The 24,952-nt window shown below is 38.5% G+C and overlaps 1 protein-coding gene across 3 annotated transcripts in view; it reads left to right on the forward strand.

The window, feature by feature from the left end:
* The first annotated feature begins 1,012 nt into the window (after window positions 1-1,012).
* Window positions 1,013-24,952, forward strand: part of PHIP (PHIP subunit of CUL4-Ring ligase complex) — a 146,714-nt gene continuing 122,774 nt past the window's right edge. For 2 of the 3 annotated variants that reach the window (XM_080666553.1, XM_080666554.1), the window contains exons 1-6: window positions 1,013-1,276; window positions 1,390-1,448; window positions 1,572-1,601; window positions 1,794-1,853; window positions 18,592-18,742; window positions 18,836-18,934. In XM_080666553.1, coding sequence (XP_080522679.1) covers window positions 1,237-1,276; window positions 1,390-1,448; window positions 1,572-1,601; window positions 1,794-1,853; window positions 18,592-18,742; window positions 18,836-18,934 — 439 coding nt within the window. In that variant the 5' untranslated portion in view covers window positions 1,013-1,236. Of the gene's footprint in view, window positions 1,277-1,389; window positions 1,449-1,571; window positions 1,602-1,793; window positions 1,854-3,881; window positions 5,200-18,591; window positions 18,743-18,835; window positions 18,935-24,952 lie in introns of those variants that run through there. The other variant, XM_080666555.1, reaches the window with a different exon arrangement.

Below are 24,952 nucleotides of genomic sequence, written 5' to 3' on the forward strand. Positions count from 1 at the left end.
GTTAAAGTGTAGTATACTGTTTCTATATCTTTCGGAGGTTATTGATCTGTCACTAAACTACCTCCAGGTCAGTTAGGATAAATATCAGTGTTCTTTCCTTTCTTTCATGTTTACATTATTCCTTCTGGTAAACACTTAAAAAAGCTTTAAGGTTCTTTAATCCCAAATCCCTAATTAGCCGTCACTAGCCTTTTTGTAATCAGGAAAAGAGTATCTGAAGTACAGATCAGGAGTTCGCTTTGCCCATATAACAATAACAGCATTTTTTAAATGTACGCTTAAGGCAATGGCAGTAATATAAGATATATGAATAGGTGGCTTCAGCAAATAATGGGCTAGCAAACGCAAGTGCTTAACAAAAAGAGCCCGAATCTTTATTGCAATATAAAGCACTGGAATAAATTACACTTTGCCTAGGTTGCAGCAATAACGCAGGACAAGACTTACACAGATGCCAATCCGCAGCATTTATACACATGCACATGGCAAGAGACAGAAACCAAACACTATCATTCAACTCGGGCCGGGTAGCGCGATCCCGAGTTTGCCCAGCGTGAGAGTGCTCTCTGCGTGTGTCCGTGTGCGTGCGTGAGAGTGAGACCCATCCTCGGGGCATTTCCCCTCTTTGGGCAGTTTTGCTTCATTTGTTTCCTATTTCTGCTACATAGAAAGTAACTTCCATCTCAGCGCCAGCCAGCGCCACTGAATAGAGCTGTGCTGCGGCTCCGTTTGCGTCAGATCCCTCCGCGGAGCAGTCCCCGGCCCCCTCCCTCCCGCGATCGGCCTCCACAGAGAAAGCGCCTCCCAGCCAACCCGCGGCTCCGGCTCCGGCATCTTCTCCAGCTGGAAATAAACAAACAAATCGCACCTTCGGACGGGGAGGGGTGGGTGGGGGGTCTCACCGCGCCGGGCGCGGGGTCGCTGGGGGCGCAGGCACTCCTTTTTCTCTCCAGGGGGCGGGAGCGCGGGCCGGGGCCGAGCCTGGGGCCGGGAAGGCGGCGGACTCTTTTCTGCGGCGGAGGGATCCCCGGCGGAGGCGGCGGCGGCCGTAGCCGCTGCCTGAGAGTTGTTGTTTCCTCCTCCTCCGCCTCCGCCTCCGCCGCCGTCGCTTGAATGGTGGAGCCGAGGCTGGGCTCGTGAACACACAGTGACAGCTATAGGGCAGGCGGAGGCACCATCCCCGCTTCCCCTCGGCGGCGGGGTGTCCCGCCAGCGGCCCTGAAGTGACCCATAAACATGTCTTGTGAGAGGAAAGGCCTCTCGGAGCTGCGATCGGGTAAGTCGAGGGGCTCCCGGGGCCGCTGGCACCGGGCGATTCCGCTCGCGGTCCTCCGCCCCCCGCAGCCCGGCCGCTTAGCCCGTGTCTCCCCGTCCCTCTCTCCCGTGCAGAGCTCTACTTCCTCATCGCTCGGTTCCTGGAAGATGGACCCTGTCAGCAGGCGGCTCAGGTACGGCGGCGCGCGGCGCGGGCCGGGCCGGGTTCGGCGCTCGCGGGCGTGGGGGAGGGCGGCGGCGGCGCGGGGCCGCGGCCCGGGGCGCGGGGCTCAGCTCTCCCCGCTTTGTTGTTGCAGGTGCTGATCCGCGAGGTGGCCGAGAAAGAGGTAAGGGCGGCGGCGGTCCGCCGCGTCCTGCCGCCGCGCGGCCGCCCTTGGGCCGCGGCGCCACCGCTGCCGCCGCCGCTGGGGCGTGGGGCGCGGGGCTTGGGGTCCCCGCCGGGGCGCGGGGCGGGCGGGGGAGGGGCGCGGGCGGGCTGGGGCCGGGGGCCCGGCTCACGGGACGTCCTCTCCCCGCAGCTGCTGCCTCGACGCACCGACTGGACCGGGAAGGAGCATCCCAGGACCTACCAGAATCTGGTGAGACATTCACGTCGCGGAGCAAAGAAACTTTTCCCCGACTCGAATAAAAATTGAATTTCCCGCAATTTTTTACAGAGACAAAAACTTGGCCCCAGAACGTGAAAGCTCCAAAGGCCAGGGGGGACGTTGGGAAGTCGGCGCGGGGGCTGCGGGGGGCAGTGGCCGGGGGGACCTGCACCCCGGGGCCGTAGGGGCTGCAGACAATTTATTTGTGATATTTGGTTAATGTGCTAGAAATAAAGATACGTCATGAGTGTTGTGCAGTGCAAGGCCGGAGGAGGAGGGGCCGGCGCGCGCGGCCGTGCGGGGGCGCGCGCGCGCGCGGCGGCGGCGGCGGCGGCGGGAGCGGCGCGCGGAGGGCGCGCTCGCCGCTCTGCTCGCGCGGTCGGCTCGGCGCTCTCCGGCCCCACACAATGGCTGGTGACTAACAGCTCCGAAGTGGCATTAGCATTTCACAAGCAGGCTAATCGGCAGCAGCGGAACCGTGGCGAGACGTTATCTATTTTTTCTTCTTCTCTGGTTTCTTTTTGCTTGCTTTAAATTCAGAGCTATGTTTTTTGTTGGAGGGGTTCGGATGTGTGATAGTTGGCCTTCAGAACATCTTGCATTTACCAAAACAACGTTCGCAGAAGTGCAAAAGCCTGTAATACCCTAAAGCCAGAAGTTGAACAGGCTTTTTCTAATTTTGCTAATTCTGGTGTTCTGCCCCTTGTCCGACTGTTACTAGAGGCCACTGAAGCGTTTTTATTTTTAGCCACGTATTTAGTGAAGATGGAACTTTGGAAGTAAAAGTTTTCCAATATATCTTAGGATATATTTTGTTAAATAGTTTTAAAATGCCTACTACTTAATTTTGTGGGTTTTCAAGATGAATATTTTAGTAATTTGTAGAAATTGACTTCTAAATGTGGACCTATTACTTTAGGATTGTGTCTGTGAGAAGTAAGGTATCTGTATCTGGGAGTTATATTTTCCATGTTCTTTTCTCCTAAACTGATTTAGGTTATTTGTATGAACAAGTGTGTGTGTTGGGCAGTTAACGCACTCACTCGGGGCAAATCAAGCATTTAAAATTTATGCATGCATTGATTTTCTGAGACATTTGCAACTGATGTTGTGATGTAGTTAATGACTGTTACTTAATGAGGGTTTCTGAAATATTTGGACGTTTCAAAGCTCTCTTAGAATTGAATTGCTCGAGTAGGGTGAAGGCATGACATGATTTTGATTTGATGGCTTTTCTTTCATTTGGATGTAGAACATTTAACGAGTCTAAGTCTCTTATTATGATTTAATATAGGTTGCTGATAAATGCCTACATCTGTTGAAATAAGCAAGGGCACTAAGGTTTAGTAAATTTAATGGAAACTTGAACAGTTTGCAAGTAGTGATTTAGGCTAGTTTCATTCAATACTTGGCTAAAATAAATAGAGTTTGAAGCCAACTCAAATTCATTAACTTAAGTATTTAAATTTTTAGATTGTAATCTTTAACAAAATCTGAAGTGTCTTCCTTGTTACTCCAAAAAACTATAAAGATTATAATTTTCCTTTTTAAGAATTGGGCAGGTTTTACAAAACTCATCTTTGCATCTTATAAAAACCAACAACCCCCAAGTTCTTAAAGATTGCTGTGTTTTCTTGGAGACAGTTGGTAATGTTAGATTTATATTTTTAAAATGAAGTGGCTAATGGTATCTGGCCAAATAAGGGGAATGTCTTATCCTTGAAGGAGTATCGTTTTGTTTTCTCCAGTAACAAAAAAGGGCACCAATGTTGATTTTTATTTAATATAATTTTTTGAGAGGGTTTCTTGTCTCTCAAATATTAATGCATTTATATTCCTGGCTCTTTCTCAAAACTTAGGACACAATAAGTAGAGTCTTCATTGGTGTGTTATTTATCGACATCCGCCTATTTCCCGTGGAAGTGGTTCTTACCTGGAGTGTTTTCATCCTTATATTAGAACAGTCATATTGGCATTTCAAGAGGCAGTTAAAATTCTCATTAGAATTCAGAGTTCTCTGGATCATTTTCTCTTTTTATTCATTCAGCATGTTGCTCACTCCGTATCTACTGGATACAAGGCATCATACAAGGTGCTTTCATATTCATCAAACTATATCTAGGTGTGTAGTGTGTAGGTATTCTGTTTAACTTCGACTTTTTCATTGAGATTTAGTTAGCTCTAAAAACATTTTGGAACAGCAGGTATCTGAGCACATTCTTGTTTGATAGTAAATAGGATCTTGAATTTTATGTGTAGGTGAACATGCAAAACTTTGTATAGTATTCTCTATTGTCTTAATTTTTCTTATGACTTAAACACGTTTAACTTCGTTGCCTATCAAATTGCTTTTATTTGACATTGATTTGAAGACTATTTTGGTGAGTGAAACTAAAATAACTATTTTTGATAGGTGGTTTCAGTAGTGTCTACCTGTACCTGGAAATTTGTTGTTACATTCCTGATAAATGAGTAATATTTTAAATGGAAAAATTCATGTCAGATTGAAATTTCTAGAAAAGTCTCAAATTACAGTTATTTAGGATGGGAAGTAATATTTGTATTTATGAGCTTGAAAATAGGTGGAGATTAGTATCTGCAATCAGCCTACAGATACAATCAGTGATTGAGTTTTGACCAAGAGGAAAGTGGAGATTTATGAGCAGTTTTAAAAGTTTACAGATTTTTTTAAAAAAATGATTTGTTTATTTCAAGTGTGATTGACAAAACTTCATTGTGATTATTTCCCTCTACCTTAAGATTTAAAATATTTTTGATAGGAAATTAAAACATTTTTTTGGCTTTATGGTATATGTCTAATTAGTTTTTTATTTTTAAAAACAGGAGGTCGATTTAAAGCAAAAGGGCATTTTTAAAAACTTTTATCAGAATTCTTATTTTTTAAATGGAGTGAGGCTTAGGAGACAAACTATAGAATAGGAAAACTCAAATAATTTTTGGACAATTATTTATTTCTTAGTTTGCATGGTGGAATTAGTTGGTTTGTTAACTTCCCTTTCTAGTCTCCATCTAACTGGTGCTTGCATATTTATGAAGAGATCTTGACACAGAAATTGTATGCTTTTTTGCTAGATTTGGGACTCGGATCACATTTCTTGATTACATGGCTTTTTTTTTTTTTTTTCTTCTTTCCAAAACAGGATTCATGTTTTGCTAGTCTGTTAAAATGATATAATACTTATTTTATGTTTTGTAGTGGTATTTACTTTTCTTAAAATGATTCCACTTTATTAGAAATCATTCTATTTAAGTGAAATGATTCGGAGCCAGGAGATGTGGGACTGTGACCTTATCCCTGCCAGCAGTTAACCTGCAGGTAATCTCCAGCAAGTCATTTCTGTGGGCCCCAGTTATTCATGAAATAAGTGAATTACAACTTTTCTAATCTGAAAATCTGTTTTTGAAATAGAAATAGCAATACATTGTCCCTAATAGTTCAACTCTTTCCTTTTGGAGTTTTATTATCCAAAACACAGAAAAGTAGATATAGAAGATTATGCATATTTTAACATTTTATAAATGCTTTTGATAGTGCCATGGTTAGGTTGTAGTATGATTTCTCTTTGCAAGGATGAAAATTTTTGAGACACTAACCACATTGTTCACTACCTCTTTACCCTATAATTTAGTATGTTTTTCGATATGGTTTAAGTATTAGGTTTAATAAATTATTGGTGGTCTTAAATTCAGAGATGAATAGGAACCATGGATAGGAATTACTTAGGTATGTATCATGTATACATTTATTTAGAGTGTGCTGATTAATGTGAAAGTTAAGGTAAAAAACATAGGAGACAAGTTTTAGGGGGGAACGGTATAACAGTTCAAATGTTTTTGAATCAGGGAATTTCATTCTATATTAGAGATAACATAGTATTTTCCAAACTTAACCAGTATAATTTGGGGTGGGGTGTGCCATATGAAGTAAGTGTGTGTTGCAGTGTTTCCATTTCCTTTTTTAGTAGGGTATCAATGAAATAGTAAGCTTAGCTTGGTAGCCTCTAAAACAGGGCTTTAATATATCATAATCATCATAACAAATGAAATGTTAGCTGAAGTGGAGAAAACTACATCTTACACATGCAATTATTATAATGGTACTTATATCATTATTTTTAAAAGTGAGACATTTACAAACATTTCAAAATTAAATAAGTACCTATTAAAATCTTAATACCCTTGAATTGGCATTATGTAGAGAGGAAGTTGTATTATCTTCTCCCTAACTACACAGTGATGTTTTAATTGTTATGGGGTAGAATAGTAAGTCTGTTTCCCAGTCTACCAAATGGGCTAATAATAGCACCTACATTGTAAGATTCTGTGAGTGATAACAGACTGGCACAAGTCACATGCTAATAAGGGTTTGTGTTTGCTCTTACTAGAACTATAGTAGTTGTAATAAAGTTGTTCCAGTTATAGCTTTCTAATGTATTAATGTTCAATTTAAGAAAAACATTATTTCAGAAACAAGTATACATAACTTTCTGAACATAACAGCTACAGTATAAAAAAGGGCACTTTAAAACTTCAGAAAATACTATTAGTATAATTTCTTTTAGATTCAAGAACAAAATAATTAAGCCTATGATATAAAAAAAAAGTATAGTAAATACCAAAAATAAATAATTCTTTAAAAATATTGGGTAGAATATCTAGAAAACTTTGGATGTTCTGTATAGTGATTCAAACGAGTATTTTTCTGTAACAGCATTAAGAAGTATTTCGGTGTTTGAAATACCCAGAATTGATTAGAGGATATATGAAGCTTTTTTCTTTTGATAGGTGACATTTAGGAATATGTGAAGGATCCTTGGCTGTTGCATCTGACTCCTCCTATCCAGAGATTAGTGTAATTTAAAATCATCACAAGAGTTTGTATTCTTTTTGGAAATTAATCAGAGTGTTTTGCCAGTCTGGCTTAATGCTATGTGTGTTTTTAATTAAAGAGTTTAATAAAGACTTTCAAAAATTCTTAAGTGTACATTAGGTTAAATACTATGAATATCAATTTTTCAATCCACTTGGTATTTCTTTATTAGATAACTAGAAACTCCTCTCACTGCAGGCATACTCCTCCCTCCCCCCGCACCCCCAAGTTTATGGTTATATATTATATCACTACAGAATTATAGCAAATAAAATTGTATTTTACCCAACTTATTCTGGGTAAATAATACCAAACAGGTTGATTTTATTCTTGCTAGAAATTCCCTCACAAAATTTTAGAATTCAGAGTATTGTAATACTAAGCAAAGGGGCAGTTATACTACACATATCCATTTAGAAACACTTCCTATTTTAATGTATTTTTAATTAACTTTAAGAAAGTCATTACAATGAGTTTATTAGAAAAAAATTATTAGCAGTAAAAATTTAGGTTAAGTTGCCTTCATAATTACATCTAAAGTGAAAAAAACATTTGGTAATAGAATCAAATTGAAATTTAAAAAAATATATATTTTATTGATTTTTTACAGAGGAAGGGAGAGGGACAGAGTTAGAAACATGGATGAGAGAGAAACATCGATCAACTGCCTCCTGCACACTCCCCACTGGGTATGTGCCCACAACCAAGGTACATGCCCTTGACTGGAATCGAACCTGGGACCCTTGAGTCTGCAGGCTGACGCTCTATCCACTGAGCCAAACCAGTTAGGGCCCAAATTGAAATTTTTAGAAATAAATTTAAAATGTGTAAAGTTACCAGTTTCTGTGTTTTTGTTTTGTTTGTGAGCTGCTATGTTTGTGAAATGAGTAATTTATGAAAATTAATAAATTATTTAGGAATTATTAACTATGTTACTGAGCATATGGAATATAGATTTCAAGTATCTTATAACAGATTGGGGGATATGATAGTACTTTTTTAAATTGAATTTGAGAATTGAGGGTACTGAAAAATCAAATTATCATAATGCACATTGAAATATTTAGGTGTAAGAAGCTTTGGTCTCTAGAGATGGCAGTCATTAGGTTTAAAGCAGGTCTACCTTTAGTTATTTGCCTTACACACACACACACCCGACTGTTTGGAGCTCAAGGATCATTTAAGGAAGAGGATGGTTGGATGAAAAGTTTTGATACTAAGAAAAATTAGGTAGCAACATGGTCTGATACAGCTTCTACTTAGTTAAAAGTAATTGAAATTGTAAGAGACATGAGATTTGTAGTATAAGGCTTAGTAAGTTATTCATGACAGCATAAATGGTGGCAGCCTTCTGCAAAGGAAGAACATAAAAAAATCCATGTAGTGATTGCCTGTTGTCATGGTGGCATGACCCATTTGGTCTCTGTCATGGATAAATAAGCGGCACATAGTCTTCTCAGAGGTTATAAAATAAATGCAAGAAATATTTACCTTTGCTTTTGTCACTTGGTTCTAGTTTAGTTTTGGGGTGTGGAAATAATAAATTCTAGGCAACTTGGAGAAATATACATTTTCTGAAACAACCTTACTGCTATTGTATATGTGGTGTTAGTTATTTTGAGTACAGTGTTTGAAACTGAAACATTACTAAAAATGAAACGGTGTTCTCCTAAAATTACTTATTTTGGCATCTTAAGCATAAACTGTTTAAGAATTTTTCATCTTTAAATTAATAGATACGAACTTTTTCAACAGAATTATAAATTTGAATTTTAAATTACTAAATTAAGTATTTTAAAGAGGATTTTTTATTGCACAAATTTTGCTTAGCAAATATGACTTGATTTAAAAACAAAACTTCAAAGTGTATTTAAATAGTTAAGCTTTGTTGTGTTTCAAATTAATTTTTATAGAGCATCTTTGTGTTTTGTGGAAACCTTAATTCTGGATAGGTTTGGGTGTTTTTGTTTTCTGTTTTATTTATTTATTTTTAGCAGAATATAGCTTGTGATGAATGAATAAAATTTGAAAGAGCAATATTTCACTTTCTTTAAATGAAAAATTTGTATTGATAATTGTATTTATCATACTAACTGAATTATCTAAATGAATTCTTAGGTGGTTGACTACATTGTGAGTATAAGACAGTCTTTCAAGTGTGTTTATTCACAGGTAAATAGATCACCAAGATCAATTTTGACACCTAATATGATTCTATATTAATTTTATTATACTTCTAATTATAAAGAAATCATAGGCAAGTAAGAGTACTTCTGACAGCAGTTTCCCAGCTTAGAAGATTTGACTTGAAAGTGGTTATATGGGTTCTAGTAAGTTTATAATCATGAAACGTGACAATGGGGCGGGGTAATGTTTTGAGAAGGAAACTAATGTAATAAAAATAACAGTTAACTTGAAATCGGGAGATCTGGGTTTGATTATTGTTTTTCTTTTTAAATGTATGACCTTGAACATACAGTGTAACCTTTGGACTTCAGTTTTCTTTACTTGTGAAGTGGGTAGATACTTGTTTGTGAAGATAAATAAATTTGGAGAATACTTGGCACAGTGTGTGTGTGTGTGTGTGTGTGTGTGTGTGTGTGTGTAATATGCAAATTTGTCTGGGACGCCTTTACAGTCACGACTGGCGCGGCTTGGAGCACGCCCCCCACCCCAGCGGACACACACGGGGGTCTCTGCACGTGAGCTGTGGAGGAAACACCTTTTCTGACTGCTCATTGGCTAAGCTCCCTAAGGTCTCCTGGACTGTGAGAGGGGGCAGGCTGGGCATAGGGACCCGCCACCCCAGTGCACGAATTTCATGCACCGGGCCTCTAGTCCTATATAATAAAAGCCTAATATGCAAATTGTTCTCTCATCCGGAAGTTCGACCAGGGGGGCAGAGCTAACCAGCCAACCACCCTCGGCCCCTCCCCTGGGCCAGCCCCTCCATGGCTGGCAGTGGTGGCAGGCAGCCGGGGAAGGGGGGCCTCGGCTGGCAGCCGCTAGGGGCCCTACCTGTGCATGAATTTCATGCACTGGGCCTCTAGTTCCATATATTTGTGTGAAGATGCTATTAGTAAAATTACTCAGAGAAAACTTGTACACTTGCTTTAATGAATATAGATAAAATTTAATATATACTTTGTAATAATGGTAAGAAATTTATAATTATAACTAGAAGTTTTGAGAAGTTAAGGGGCTGGGTTTTAATAATAGGCTTATAAAGTGATTAAATAACAAATAGATTTTTTAAATTTATGGATTTTGTTTATGTGCTAAATAGTCATAAAAATAGTAACTATAGTCCATTAAGCTGACCTTTTATTTAATTAACTTATTTTTATTCCTCACCTGAGGATATGGTGTGTGTGTTTTTTTTCTTTTTTCACTAATTTTTAGAGAGAGAGGAAGGGGGAGGGGGAGAGAGAGAAACATCTATTGGTTGCTTCCCATACATGCCCTGACTAGAAGTCAAAACTGCAAGCTAGGTATGTACCCTAACTGGAAATCGAACCCACAACCCTTTGGTGTACCGATGACGCTCCAACCAACAGAACCACCCAGTCAGAGCTAAGCTGACCTTTTAGTACTCAAAACTAGAGCAGAGAGCAAAAGCAGGTAGCCTTTCAGATCTGAAAAAATGGTGAGAAAACAGATGAGACAATCTGAAAAACACTCTTTTTAGAACCAATCAGCTTTTCTAGAAATGAAGTACCTAGTCAAATGAAATCATACTAGTGGTAATTATGAGGTGGATCTTATTTTCATAGGGACCTCTTATATGCTAGACAAAGGACTGGCATTTTCTCACAGGTAAATTTAACTAATTGGAATTAATATATTGATCTAGTCTCACTTGGAAAAGATCCTTAAAAAGATGACCTTTCTTTTTTCTCCTTGTTTAGGTCTAGAAAGTTTTCTTTTTTTAATATCAAAGGTCAACATGTAAAAGCACCTCTTGGTACTATGATCACCTCCCCAGGTGGTGATTTTAAAGTCCTAGTCTTACAGATGAGGACATTGAGACTTCAAGTAAAATGTTTTTCCCATGCTCATTTGGAAGCTTAAATCTAGGCCATCTGACTTTAGGGACCTTAATCAAACTACTGACCTTTCCTTTAAAAATGGATTAGAGAATTTCTTAATGATAGTATATGTGGTAGAATGTAGTAGTGGCTTCCAGGTTCTTTATATTCTCGTTCCACTGGTAACACCTACATTTAAACAATACCTTCCACTGATAATGAGAAAATTTTCTTGGCTGGAGGGGTTAGCTGTTTATATGAAGTAGCATACCATGCAGAAGCAGGTTGGTTTATCGCAAAATGCAGGAGAATAAACCACTCTAAGAGCTCAGTTTCTTTTCTTTGGTTCTTCCTTGCTACAGTTCATATTATCAGGAGATTATCCTATTGTTCAAATTGTAATTGATAATTCTAGAAATACTTTATATATGCAGTCTGAGAAAGGAGTGCTACAGATTTATGATTGGGCCAAGATGGAGAAGGTATGAGCAGAGTTGCCTTTGTTTTGCAGAATTGTGTTAACCCTACTGCTGGAAAAGTTGCTAGAACCAAGGGTCATTCTTTAGATCTGGGTGGGTAAATTATGGCTGACATGGGCAAACTGTGCAGATCTGTTTTTGCAAGGCTCCTAAGCTAAAGTTAATACCTTTTAAAAGAGTTGCATATAGATAGTATTTCCCAAAGACTAAAATATTACCATCTGATACTGTATAGAATATGTTTGCTGACCTCTGTTTTATGTAATGTAACATACTTACAAAAAGGGTAATTATGTTTAATTCAGGTTTTAGCCATTAATTATAGACAGTTAAAAGATTATTGTTGTTACTAGTATACTGATTCTCAATTGGTATTGGAGGTAGGGGCAGGGATATGAAAAGTTTGAAAAGTCTCTGGCCAGTCCACTGGTCTAGGAGTGAATCACAGTGAGGTGGCATCGGGTTGCATCCATAGAGCAGGCTCTTGTATCTTAGTGGGAGAGGAGATGAAATGTTTATCAAAAGGGGCATGGACTTAAAAAAGTGGAGGACTACTGATAAATGTCCATTTTTAAAAATTATTATTTTTTAATAGTAATAACATTTTACAGTCTTAACCCTTTTGGTGTAATCTACTTATACCTCTTTTCTAACTTTATTTTTAATTTTTCCACATATAAGAGGAAACTTTAAAAAAATTTTTATTTTTATTGAATTTATTGGGGTGACACTGGTTAAAATTATACAGGTTTTAGGTGCACAGTTCTATAGCACATCATCTATTCACCACCCCAAGTCAGGTCTCTGTCCATTACCATTTATCCCCCCTACACCCTCCTCTACCATCTCCCCACTCCCCTCTCCCTGGCAGTCACCACAATGTGTCCCTGGCTGTGAGTTTTTTCTTTTTCTTTTTCTATTTGCTCAATACCTCGAAATCCCTGACCTAGCCTTCCCACCATCACCATAGCTGTCAGACTGCTCTCTATGAGTCTGTTTCTATTTTGCTTGTTAGTTCATTTTGTTCATAAGATTCCACATATGAGTGAAATCACATGGTATTTGTCTTTCTCTGGCTGGTTTATTTCATTTAGCATAATGCTTTCCAGATCTATCCATTGCTGTCACAAAGAGTAAGATTTCCTTTTTTTACAGCTAAGTAGTATTCCGTTATGTAAATGTACCACAGCTTTTTTTATCCACTCATCTACTGATGGATAATTGGGCTGCTTCCAAATCTTGGCTATTGTAAATAATGCTGCAATGAACAAAGGGGTGCATATATTCTTTTGAATTAGTGTTTCAGGTTTCTTCAGATAAGCTCCCAGAAGTTAAATTGCAGGGTCATAAAGCAGTTCTATTTTTTATTTTTTTGAAGTAACTCCATACTGCTTTCTTTCCACAGTGGTTGTACCAGTCTGCATTCCCACCAACAGTGCACTAGGGTTTCCTTTTCTCCACATCCTTGCCAACACTTGCAGTTTGTTGATTTCTTAATGATAGCCATGCTAACAGGTGTGAGGTGATACCTCATTGTTCATTGGCCCTTTAAAAGGGCGCCTGTTTCTTTAGTGGACTTCTCTCTGCCCATGCTGGTCAGAAGCCCTGGTGCTTTTCACAGCCAAAATGTTATGTGGGTGCCTCTTCCTGGCTTTTGGTGCTCTGGGCTGGGGGTGGGGGATGGGGAGCTGTTTTGGTGTCCACCCCACGCTTCTCAGGGATAGCCTGCAGCCAAGACATCCTTCTAGCATCTCAGCTGCCTCTTGTGGGTGCAGGACCAGTTCTTTTCAAGTATCTGCCCTTCCTATCAGTCTTGATGTGGCTTCTGTAAACCCTTGGTTATGAGATGTCTCTTCAGCTAGTCTTAAGTTGGTTTTTCAGGATGATTGTTCTGTAACTTAGTTGTAATTCCAGTTTGTTCTTGGGAGGACATGAGTGCAGCTTCCACCTACATTGTTGCCAGCTTGGACCTCCCACTTTTTAAATTTAAGAGTTTAAAATTTTAATCTTAGTAATGTACAAAAGTAGAACTGATCACATTGATTTCCTTCAGTCATTTTGGTAGAGTATTAGTTTTATCTTTTACTTGTATCCTTAGATTCTTAAGTGTTCCCCTTTACCTATAGGAATTTATGCTCTTGTGCTTATTTTTTTTAGTAGTGAGAATGAACTTTAAAATGTTTCTTTTTCTAGCTCAGTTTAATGTCATCTTAAAACTATATAAAATCTCCTTTGTAGCTTGCTTACACACTAAATGTATATATATATGTACTGTGGGGTTGGGCAGTCTGAATATGAGCTCTGGAGTTAGCCTGTCTTGGTTTTATTCTCATCTCTGCCATCCACTAAATATGTGACCTTTCATGGTTGTTTTACTTTTTTGCACCATAATTTCGTTATTAATGGGAATAATAATACATACCTTTTAGGGTTTTTAAAATAATTAACTTATATGTAAAACTTAACCACACTTACCCCAAGGGTTAGCATTTAGTGTTCAGTCATTATGTTTTAGCTCTGTGTTATTAATATTTATCACACTTTAACTTCATAATTTGGTCATATTTTTTAGGTGTTGAATATCTAAAGAGCTTGAAAGCAGCTCTAGTCATGGAAAGTAATGGGTATATTAGAACTGAGGATATCAAGTTGTGTTTTGTTTTTCCCAAATGATAATGTATAAATAGTTACCGAGAATTCAAATATAGATATTTTTGAGAAGGCATTTTATTAGAATTTTCCTTTTAATTTTCTTTAAATTATTTATTAGTATAAATAAATAAAGTAATAGTTTATTCAAACCAAAAGGCTTAATAGTAAAGATAGGGGCTTTTACTAATTTGAAAATTAAAAGTTATATATGTATAGCCATATGAACTATTTTAACTTTTTAAATTTGTTTTTGGTTTTACTTTTTAAATATTGACCATGGATCAGTAGTGGCATGGGTTAATATTCATGAAGAATAATGTTTAGAAAAAGACTGTAGCAAATGATAATTTTAATTTTTTTTCTTTAATATGTATTGTGTGTGACACAGTTGGGACCAGTTGGACATATATGGTCCCTGTTCTCTTATAGTTTGTGGTGAACTGGAGAATAAAAGCATTAAATCTTTACACTTTAAAATGTATAATCATAAACTGATAACATAAGTTAAGGAAAAGTCACTTGAGTGTATGCACCCAAGATATGTACAGACTGAATAGGGTAAAGGAAAACAAAATTACACTGGAGGGAAGATCTAAAGCATATAGAAGAGTTGTGTGAAGGGGATGTGGGTGCATCACATGGGAAAAGGCTGACAAGAGTGCAGGTAAAGAACCTGGAAGAGGATGGGTGTGTCTAAATGTAGAAAGTTGGAGCTGGAGGGTGTATGGCTGGGAATGTGCCTGGTAAAGCAGAGAACCAGGAATGGACCAGAAATATGTGTCAGGGTTTGTAGACCATGTTAAGGATTTGAGTCTGCCAAGAATAAGGAAAAGCCTCTTTTAGGTAGGGGTGACTTGACCAGATACATGTTTTGGAAAGAGCATTCATTCAAAGGAAAATAGAGAATAGATTTGAATGAGGTAGAGGGCATGAGTAGATGTCAGAAAGATAGGAGTTTATTGCAAAGATGATTTGAAGTTGGGCTGTTATTGTGGTGAAGGAGAGAGATAGCTGCATTTAAGGATAGGAAGGACAAATCAGTTGGATTTGGTGAAACTGCTTGGATATTGGGAATGAGATGGGAGGGAGGAATGGGCAAATGTAAAAAAAATGACATCTTGGTTTGAGGCTGTGTATATGGTTTGCCATGTTGGAGGGTTTTGGCATGAGGCTTAAGAGTTCATTTTTACATGATGAGTTGAGAAGGCTTTGGGACTTCAAAGAAAGATGTCTTCTAAGAAAGTTTGATATGTATAAGGACTGTCCAAGAAGAGAGTATATAGTGTAAAGAAAAGGAGTTCTGGAGCTGATGTCTAGGATCTCAGACCATAAGGAACTTAGTGTTTCGTGGCTAAATAGAAGTCAGTGTTTCTGCATATATTCATGTGTTCATTTATTTAACAATTTATTAAGCACTCAGTATATGCACTGCATTTAGGTACTGGGTAGACAGGTAAACAGGGTCTCATTTCATGCTTATGCAGGACATGGACCATAAATTGGCAGTTTTAGTATAGTGTCAGGGGCCTTATGAACCCCCAAAACAAGGCAAGATTGTGGTAGGACCTATATATGTGGTTTTTTCAAGGGAGGTAGAGAGGAACATAACTACCATTAGATTCCACTGAGGGCTGGGTATTATTAAGGAAAATTAATACAATATAAGTATTACAAAGTGTTGGGGATGGGGTCATAAAGGAACATTTGGGAAGGAGTATATAAGGAGCTTATGGAAACACAAAGAAGGGGCAGTGGTAATATAACAGGTCATGTAAGGCAGTAAAGCATTGACTGAGACTTGAGAGTGATAGTGGAGGTGGGTGGGTAAAGAATAGATTTTAAGCAGAGAGATCAGCTTGTATAAAGTCTCAAAAGCCAGAAAGCATGAGGAGTTTTAAGAATTGAAAGTATCTCTTGTAACTTTAAAATGAAAGTTGATTTTGAAAAATTGTAATCATCAAGAAAATATTTAGTCAGGAAAAAGTGGATTCATAATATTTTATTAAAAGATGAAATTCTGCAATAAGGATTTTCAGGTTCGTTACCTGAAATGTATTTTGCAAAAAGACACTAATACAGGATCATCACAAAATTAACATTAAGAAGTAATCAATTTTCTTGTTAAAATAAAATTTTTACAAGGAATTTTGATCAATTTAAAGAAGTCACATTAGAAAAATTATCATATACAAATTTAGATCTGGAAGGGACATAAATATTTTAGATACTTTTTCTTTTAAATTTTATTGTAAGCAAATTAGGAAAGATTAGAGAAAAGTATAAATATATCTAAAATTATTATTTTGGCATATTTTCTTGTAAATGCTTTTTCTATTTAGCTAATCATACTGAAACTGATATTTGAAAAAGTATTATTTGGGGTCAAGATGATACTATTAGTGAAAAAGGGATACTATAGCTAATGAGTTTGGGAAATTGTGCATTAAACACAATTAGATAGTTTTATCTTAAGATTTTTCAGAGGTTTTAATGTCATTGTGCTTTGTGAATCTCAAAAGCAGCGATGTAGTGTATATAATTTGTATTAGAACCTTCTTCAGAAGTATTTAGTCTATCAGTACTTACTGACTATTTTTTGCCAGACTGTATGATTTTAAATCAGTGTGATGGTATGGCTCCATGCTGTCTCCATGACAGGAGTGTATTATGAGGAAAAGTAAAGTAAGTTCCTCTCAATTAGTTTCAGCTTAGAAGGATGAATACTAGCTAAGTTTTTAGAAATATCATCATGGTCTTCAGTGCTTAGAGTATGACAGTTACTACAAGATGGAATGAAATTATTTAACCCCACACATCTCCAAATCAGTTTTATAAGGAGTTCACACTAAAATTGCCATTACTAAATGAATTAGAGTAGCAATTCTCAAACTTCTTGGCCTCATCACCCCTTTACATGAATAAAAATTGTTGAAGTTCCTTTGTTTATATAGATTATAATCTCATATTTATCATTTAAAAATAGAAATTTTAAAATGTTTTATTTAAATTTATTTCACATTACTATAATTAACTTTTTATTTTTTTAATATGCAGTCACTAAATTTTATTTATAAAGCAAATACTAACATGAGAACAACAAAAATATAATTTTATGGAGAAAAGATAGGATAGAAAATTTGTATATGTATATATAAAAGTTATATATGAATATATGACATATATGTGAATGATTATAACATAATGTAAAAATGCAAGGTAAACAGAAGAATGAAAAAGCCAAAGGGCCATACATCAACATTCTTTTTTCTTTTTTATTGTTTAAAGTATTACAATGTGTCTTCTTTTTATCCCCATTGACCTTCCCCCACATTACTCTAATTAACTTTTTTTTTTTTTTTCTAAATATATTTTATTGATTTTTTTACAGAGGAAGGAAGAGGGATAGAGAGTTAGAAACATCGAGGAGAGAGAAACATCGATCAGCTGCCTCCTGCACACCTCCCACTGGGGATGTGCTTGCAACCAAGTTACGTGCCCTTGACCGGAATCGAACCTGGGACCCTTCAGTCCGCAGGCCGACGCTCTATCCACTGAGCCAAACCGGTTTTGGCTCTAATTAACTTTTAAAATAAAATAATTATTTTCCAGAACAAATTTGTGAGAATAATGTCATTGTTTTACATTTTTTAGTCTGGCTTAATAGAGACAGATTCTTAAATACTTTGGTATTCATTCTGTTGTAACATCACATGTCATGTAGGCTCTGGAAAACACCAAATACTCATGAGAAAAATGGGAGTGAAAAGTAAATAGTATCTTATTATTTGTAATTTTTGCCTGAGGAACTCCCAGAGGTTTTCTGAATACACTTTGAAAACAGCCGAATTAGAGAGTATTATTATTTAGGTACTACAATGAGAAATTGTTAGTAACTTGATAACCTCTAAATATAAAGTGGTAAAATAGTATACTTTATTTTCTTTAATTCTCTTTAGATTAATATGCAAATATTGTCTATTTACTGAAAATACTCTAGGATAAGTAAATTAGCATTGCATAACGTGTTTTCAAATGGTAGCATAAATTAAGCAGTGTTTTGAAGTTGTTCCAGAAATGCTCCAACTTTCTAGAAGGTAGATTATTTTTTTATACAAGTCAAATATGTTTCAATTAATAGTTGGAATTTGACCTTTATGTTAGGTTGTAGGTAAATAATAAAACTCAGCATAGATGCTCTCTTAAGTCTTTAAAATTTTGTAATGAAAACATGAACTATCAAGTTTATTTAATCCTGAATTATTCTGGAGATACTCTTTATAATATCAAGGATATAAAACATTTTACTTTATTTTATAGTTTGACATTTTTGTGAATTAAAATGTTAAACTAAAACATACCATTTTAGATTACAATGCTATATATTTATTTTCATCATTCAGTATTTGCATTGACTAACATCTGTTAATTTATAACTTGCTATATTTAGGTTACATTAATTCTTTTGTATTTTTTCTTCCTCTGTAGTTTAAATGATGGTTGGGTACCTATTCTGTTTTGTGAGTCAAGTGATTTCACAGAATAAACATGAACTATTCTCCCAAGTAAAATGAAATGTTAACTAGCCAGAACAAATTACTATATTTTTTAAAGAGTATTTACTTATTATAAAGAATTACATCACTTTATTTAGCAAATATTTCATGTCTTTTATGTAATAGGTGAAGTATTACAGACATTTAGCACCTGATCACTTGCTGCAAATATGTCATCGATTAGGACCTCTTCTTGAACAAGAAATTCCACAAAGTGTTCCTGGAGTACAAACTTTATTAGGAGCTGGAAGACAGTCCTTACTACGCACAAACAAAAGTATGAAAAATTTCTAATAGCATTTAGACATTCTTTTCTTATTTCTTGGCTTTGTGCCCTATCTTCATACCCATAAATATGTGTGTTTAATAGGCTGCAAGCATGTTGTGTGGAAAGGATCTGCTCTGGCTGCATTGCATTGTGGAAGACCACCTGAGTCACCAATTAACTATGGTAGCCCACCCAGCATTGGTGAGTTAAGTTTATTTTCAAGTTGCTATTCTTTTGGTAAAGAGCTTTTGAAAATAAAAATGTTTTTTATTTACTGTTGAATCAGAGAATTTCATATTACGTACATTAACATTCAAAGAGGATAACACTTATCAGATTCTTTTTTTTTTTTAATATATATTTTATTGATTTTTTACAGAGAGGAAGGGAGAGGGATAGAGAGTTAGAAACATCGATGAGAGAAAAACATCGATCAGCTACCTTCTGCACACTCCCTACTGGGTATGTGCCCACAACCACAGTACATGCCCTTGACCGGAATCGAACCTGGGACCCTTGAGTCTGCAGGCCGACGCTCTATCCACTGAGCCAAACCGGTTAGGGCTTATCAGATTCTTATATAAGTGATCTTAATAGTGAAGAAGTCATCCTCCTATATAATAAAAGGCTAATATGCAAATTGTCCCCTCGACCTGGAGTTTGACCAGGGGGCAGGGCTGGCTGGCCAACTGCCTACGGCCCCTCCCCCTGGCCAGCCCAGCTTGATTGGCCCCAATCGGTGCAGGCCGGCCGGACCCCCACCCATGCACAAATTCATGCACTGGGCCTCTAGTAATCCTAATATATAAAAAGCCAGGGGCCCTCACAACTGAAACAACCAGACGGACAACCGAACAGCAGGCTGTGTGGGGCGACCAGGCTGGCAGGGTGTTAGTGAAGGACAACCAAAATACTGAAGAGCAGGCTGCGTGGGGTGACCAGGCATGCAGGGGGGGCAGTTGGGGGAGACCAGGCCGGCGGTGGGGAGGGCAGTTGGGGCGATCAGGTAGGCAGAGGTGGTTAGGGGTGATCAGGCTGGCCGGGTGGGCAGTTAGGGGCGATCAGGCAAGCAGGCAGGTGAGCAGTTAGGAACCAGCAGTTCCGGATTGTGAGAGGGATGTCCAACTGCTAGACATCCCCCGAGGGGTCCCGGATTGGAGAGGGTGCAGACTGGGCTGAGGGCCCCCTCGCCCGTGCATGAATTTTGTGCACTGGGCCTCTAGTCTATAATCATAAAAGTGTAATATGCTGATTGGACTGGACATCCTTCCAGACGAAGCTGCAGCGGCGGGGGCCCCGAGACAGCTGCCGCGGCGGTGGGGACCAAGCCCCTTGCACGAGTTTTGTGCATCGGGCCTCTGGTAATATAATTATGGATTGTGTATATTGTATCTAATTTGGCTAATTAGTTCATCAGTATTTTATTTTTACAAAGAATTGTTTACTGCATCGATTTTCAACTATGCACTATGTAGTCAGGGCATTGACCTCTTTTCCCTTAGATTGTGAAATAAAAAAGGACAAAAGCAAAAATAACGATAGCCATTTGGTGTGAATGGCCAGTCTTAAACCATAAATATATAGGTCATATAATAGAGTTGCATCTTATTGGTCGTGTCACATAATAGTGTTGTATCTAATTGGTTAATTCTTAGTACCATAAATCCTTATATACAAGTATAGGAACCTGATTTTTTTTTAAAGTCACTTTGGACCAAAAAGTGTAGGTAATTATTATTATTTTTTTGTAAATCAATATTATACCTTTTTTTTTTTTATCAGATCTGCAAAAATTATGTTATTTGTTGTGCTGCAGAATTTTAGTAATTTGTGTGCCATGAGATGAAAAAGGTTGAAAATTGCTGGTTTACTAACCTGTGTGTTATTAGGTTAATTTAATGGGCGACTGCATCATAATACAGAATAGTTACAAGGGTGGAAAACAAAATGTTTGGGTTTTTTTGGTTTGTTTTTTGTTTGTTTATAAAGCATAGTGCATTTTTTTGCTTTTAAAATTTCAAAGAAAGAAAACTGATGCAGATAGGTCTTCCTCTTGAAAATGCCTCCTAGATCCCTTTTACCTTATTAGGTCCTTACTTTATCATAGACTCCCCATCTTCTGATACCTTCTCCATCTCTCCCTTCCACTAACAAAAGTATGAAAAATTCCAGGTCATACTGTATAACACTGTAATATTCCTCTTATTTAATTCTACTTTAGCTATGTCGCTTTTCTGATTAAGGTAGTATAATAATGTTGTTTAAGATATTTTAATCCTATGTAATAAAATTCTAAGATGCTAAGTGTCCGACCGTTTGTTCGACTGTTCAACCAGTCGCTGTGATGCACACTGACCACCAGAGGGCAGACACTCCGACCGGTAGGTTAGCTTGCTGCTGGGATCTGGCTGATTAGGACTGGGCGAGACAGGCCGGATACGCCCTGGAGTCCTCTCCAGCCCCGATGTGCACCGGTGGGGTTCCTCAGCCTAGTCTGCACCCTCACAATCTGGGACCCCTCGGGGGATGTCAGAGAGCTGGTTTCGGCCCGATCCACACAGGCCAGGCCAAGAGACCCCGCTGGTGCATGAATTCGTGCACCAGGCCTCTAATGGTATTATATTTCCTTTACCACCAAGTTTAAACTTGTGAATTTTCAGAGACCTTTATTTTAATCATTGCCTCTTTTACTACCCCCATCCTCCTACCTAGCCATCTATCCAAATCCTATTTTTTCCTTTTTTGGATACTTAACTATACTAATAATATTAGTTCGGCATAATTTTGCTGTATGTTTATATACTACTAGGGGCCTGGTGCACGAAATTCGTGTACTCGGCGGGGGGGGGGGGGGGTGCACAGCCCAGCCTGCGCCCTCTTGCAATCCGGGAGCCCTTGGGGGATGACCCTAGGAGCAAGCTAACCTACCGGTTGGAGTGTCTGCCCCCTGGTGGTCAGTGCACATCATAGCAACTGGTCGATGAGTTGACAGTCTGCCCCCTGGTGGTCAGTGCACAACATAATGAGCAGTTGAGCGGCCTTAGCATACCATTAGCATATTAAGCTTTGATTGGTTGAACAGACTACTGGACACTTAGCATATTAGGCTTTTATTATATAGGATATCTTTTTCCATTGTTTTACTTAGAGTATCCTTTCATTTTCTCTATCTCTTAAAAATAGTATAGAAGTGGCTTTTAAAAAATACAGTATGACAGTCTTTGTGTTTTATCTGGAGCATTTTGCCATTTATATGTAATTACTATATATTTATGTTAAAATCTATTGCTACTGGAAAGTGATCTCTTTCTCTGGTTGCTTTTAAGATTTTCTTGTTGGTTTTCTGCAGTTTGTGTCTTGGTGTTAATTCTTTTAAATTTATCTTGTTTGAGATTTATTAGGCTTGAATCTATAATGTCTTCTATTGTACATTAGAAAATTCTCAGTCATTATCTTTTAATACTAGTAGCCCATCACGTGATATCATGCGCAGTAGGCCGCCCGCCGCTTCCGCAAGAGCCAGTGGGAACCGCAGCGCGCTGCCGAGAGCCGCGCTGCTTCCATGGGAGGCATGCAGCTTCCGCGGGAGTCGGAAGCAAGCTGCCGGCGCCCACGGGAGCCGCAAGGGCACCGCACCGCTTCTGCGGGGGGTGGGCCTGCCGTCTCCTCTCCGGGCCTGTGCTTGGCCGCAGAGGCTGCAGGCCGGGCCCTCTGTCCTCCAGAGGCCCTCTGCAGCCGGGGCGTTACCACGGCGACAAAGCAAGCGTCTCACCCCAGCTGATCCGTGCTCGCTGCCCAGAGGCCCTACATCGCCATGGCGATGAAGCAAGATTTCGCCAGGCCGTTCACACTGCCTGCTCTCAGTGTCAGCCCCCCAGGACTGGGGGACTCTGTCAAGGCTAAGCGGACTGGGCGCCGCCATCTTTGTGATGGAGTGATGGTTAATTTGCATATTATCCTTTTATTAGATAGGATATCGTCTCTGCTTCATTCTCTCTCCTCTGGGACTCCAGTTGAACAGATGTTAGACTTTTTTTACTTCTCTGTTACCCTCTTTTTTTTATGATTTATATTTTTATCTCTGTAATGCATCTGGATTGTTTTCTCTGACCTATTTTTTAAAGGTATGTGACATTTGTATGTTGGGTAATCATGGATTTTTTTTTTTTTTGAACATATGATTACCCTGGTTAAAAAATGATCTCTCTCTCTCTAATCTATAAATAAAAGGTTAAGTAACCAACTGTATGTATGTCCAACCATCCGACCGACTGGCTGGTACATATGATGCGCACTGGCAATTTAAATATAGATGTTGACTTGCACATGCGCAATACATATAAAGCTCTTGCTGGCGCCAATCGCATGTGTGTTTTAATTTTATATTATACATACTATTTTGACATGTAATTTTTTGTAGTAACATAATTACCGCACAAATCTTTCTTCTAAATAATTTCCTTTTAATGTGCACGAATCTGTGCACTGGGCCCCTAGTCTTACTATAATGAACAACTATTTAAAAAAACAACACAAAGAATTGAGACAATAGAGTATATTTGCACTTAGAAAATTAAACTGGGGGTAGAATAGTTTTTATGAAAGAAATGGAAATTAAAATATTATGGAAGCTTCCCCTATAGGGAAAAGTTTATTCTCTTTTTGAGAATTTCAGATCCATATATTATAGGAAATAGGTTGTGTTGTTCTTTGAATACCTTGTTAGGCAACCCTGTGGTAGTCAATTAAGGTGCAAAAGGGTTGATAGTAAATAACTTTCCTATTAATATTTGCTATGTAAGTAATTACTGTGTACCAGGCAGTACTCTAGTATTTTCCCTTTTAAAACCTTAAATGGTTTAGAGGAGGAACTATTATTATTTTACAGAGAAAGAAATTGAGGCAGGGAAAGTTTTGGCAACTTGACCAAGATTACACATTTAATGAGTCATGAAGCCAGTCTGACTCCATTATTCCTTACTAGAGGCCCGGTGCACGAAATTCGTGCATGGGGGGGGTTTCCCTCAGCCCAGCCTGCACCCTCTCCAATCTGGGACCCCTCGAGGGATGTCCGACTGCCCGTTTAGGTGGGATCAGGCCTAAACGGGCAGTCGGACATCCTTCTCACAATCCAGGACTGCTGGCTCCCAACTGCTCACCTGCCTGCTTTCCTGATTGCCCCTAACCGCTTCTGCCTGCCAGCCTGATCACCCCCTAACCACTCCCCTGCCAGCCTGATTGATACCTAACTGCTCCCCTGCCAGCCTGTTTGCCCCTAACTGCCTTCCCCTGCAGGCCTGGTCACCCCTAACTGCCCTCCCCTGCAGGCCTGGTCACCCCCAAACTGCTCTCCCCTTCAAGCCTGGGTCCCTCCCAACTGCCTTTCCCTGCAGGCCTGTTCGCCCCCAACTTCCCTCCTCTGATGGCTTGGTCACCCCTAACTACCCTCCCCTGCTGGCCTGATCGCCCACAACTGCCCTCCCTTGCAGGCCTGGTCCCTCCCAACTGCCCTCCCCTGCTGGCCATCTTGTGGTGGCCATCTTGTGTCCACATGGGCGTGGGATCTTTGACCACATGGGGGCAGCCATCTTGTGTGTTGGAGTGATGGTCAATCTGCATATTAGTCTTTTATTAGATAGGATTCTCAATATGCTAAACTTTCAAATAGTAACCTTAGGCTACTAAAGGAAATTGGTATTAGTCATATATGGTCAGATCAGTAAGTATTGCTGACATGAATATAGGGAATGTGAGTATGACAAAAATATCTTGGGTTTTGTGTTACAACACAGAAAGTCAACTGGTATATTCAGGTAACAGAATTAATTACTAAGTAGGTAATTGTACCTTTCTGAAAGATTTTATTTTGTATTTTATTTTTATATATATAAAAATTGTGTTAAGATTTTTTCTTCTATTCATATCATCAGGAAAATGCTAGTTCTTTATATTTAAAAATATATACCTGTACTAGAATGCTTGACAATTTTACCTACTTTTTTTTAAACATGTATTTTTTGAAATCTCTAAGGAAAAGCTGGATTGTCTGACCACTATGCTCTACACCTGAAACTAATACAAAATAATATTGAATGTAAACTGTAATTGGAAAATATAAAAACAGAAAAGCTAGACTAATGAAAATGACTATTCTAGTCATGGTTTAGTGTCATATCTTGTTAGTTTACCTGGTGACAGCCTTGAATATCTTTCCTAGAA

Source organism: Plecotus auritus (genome assembly GCF_963455305.1).
Source record: "Plecotus auritus genome assembly, chromosome: 4".
NCBI lineage: Eukaryota > Metazoa > Chordata > Mammalia > Chiroptera > Vespertilionidae > Plecotus > Plecotus auritus.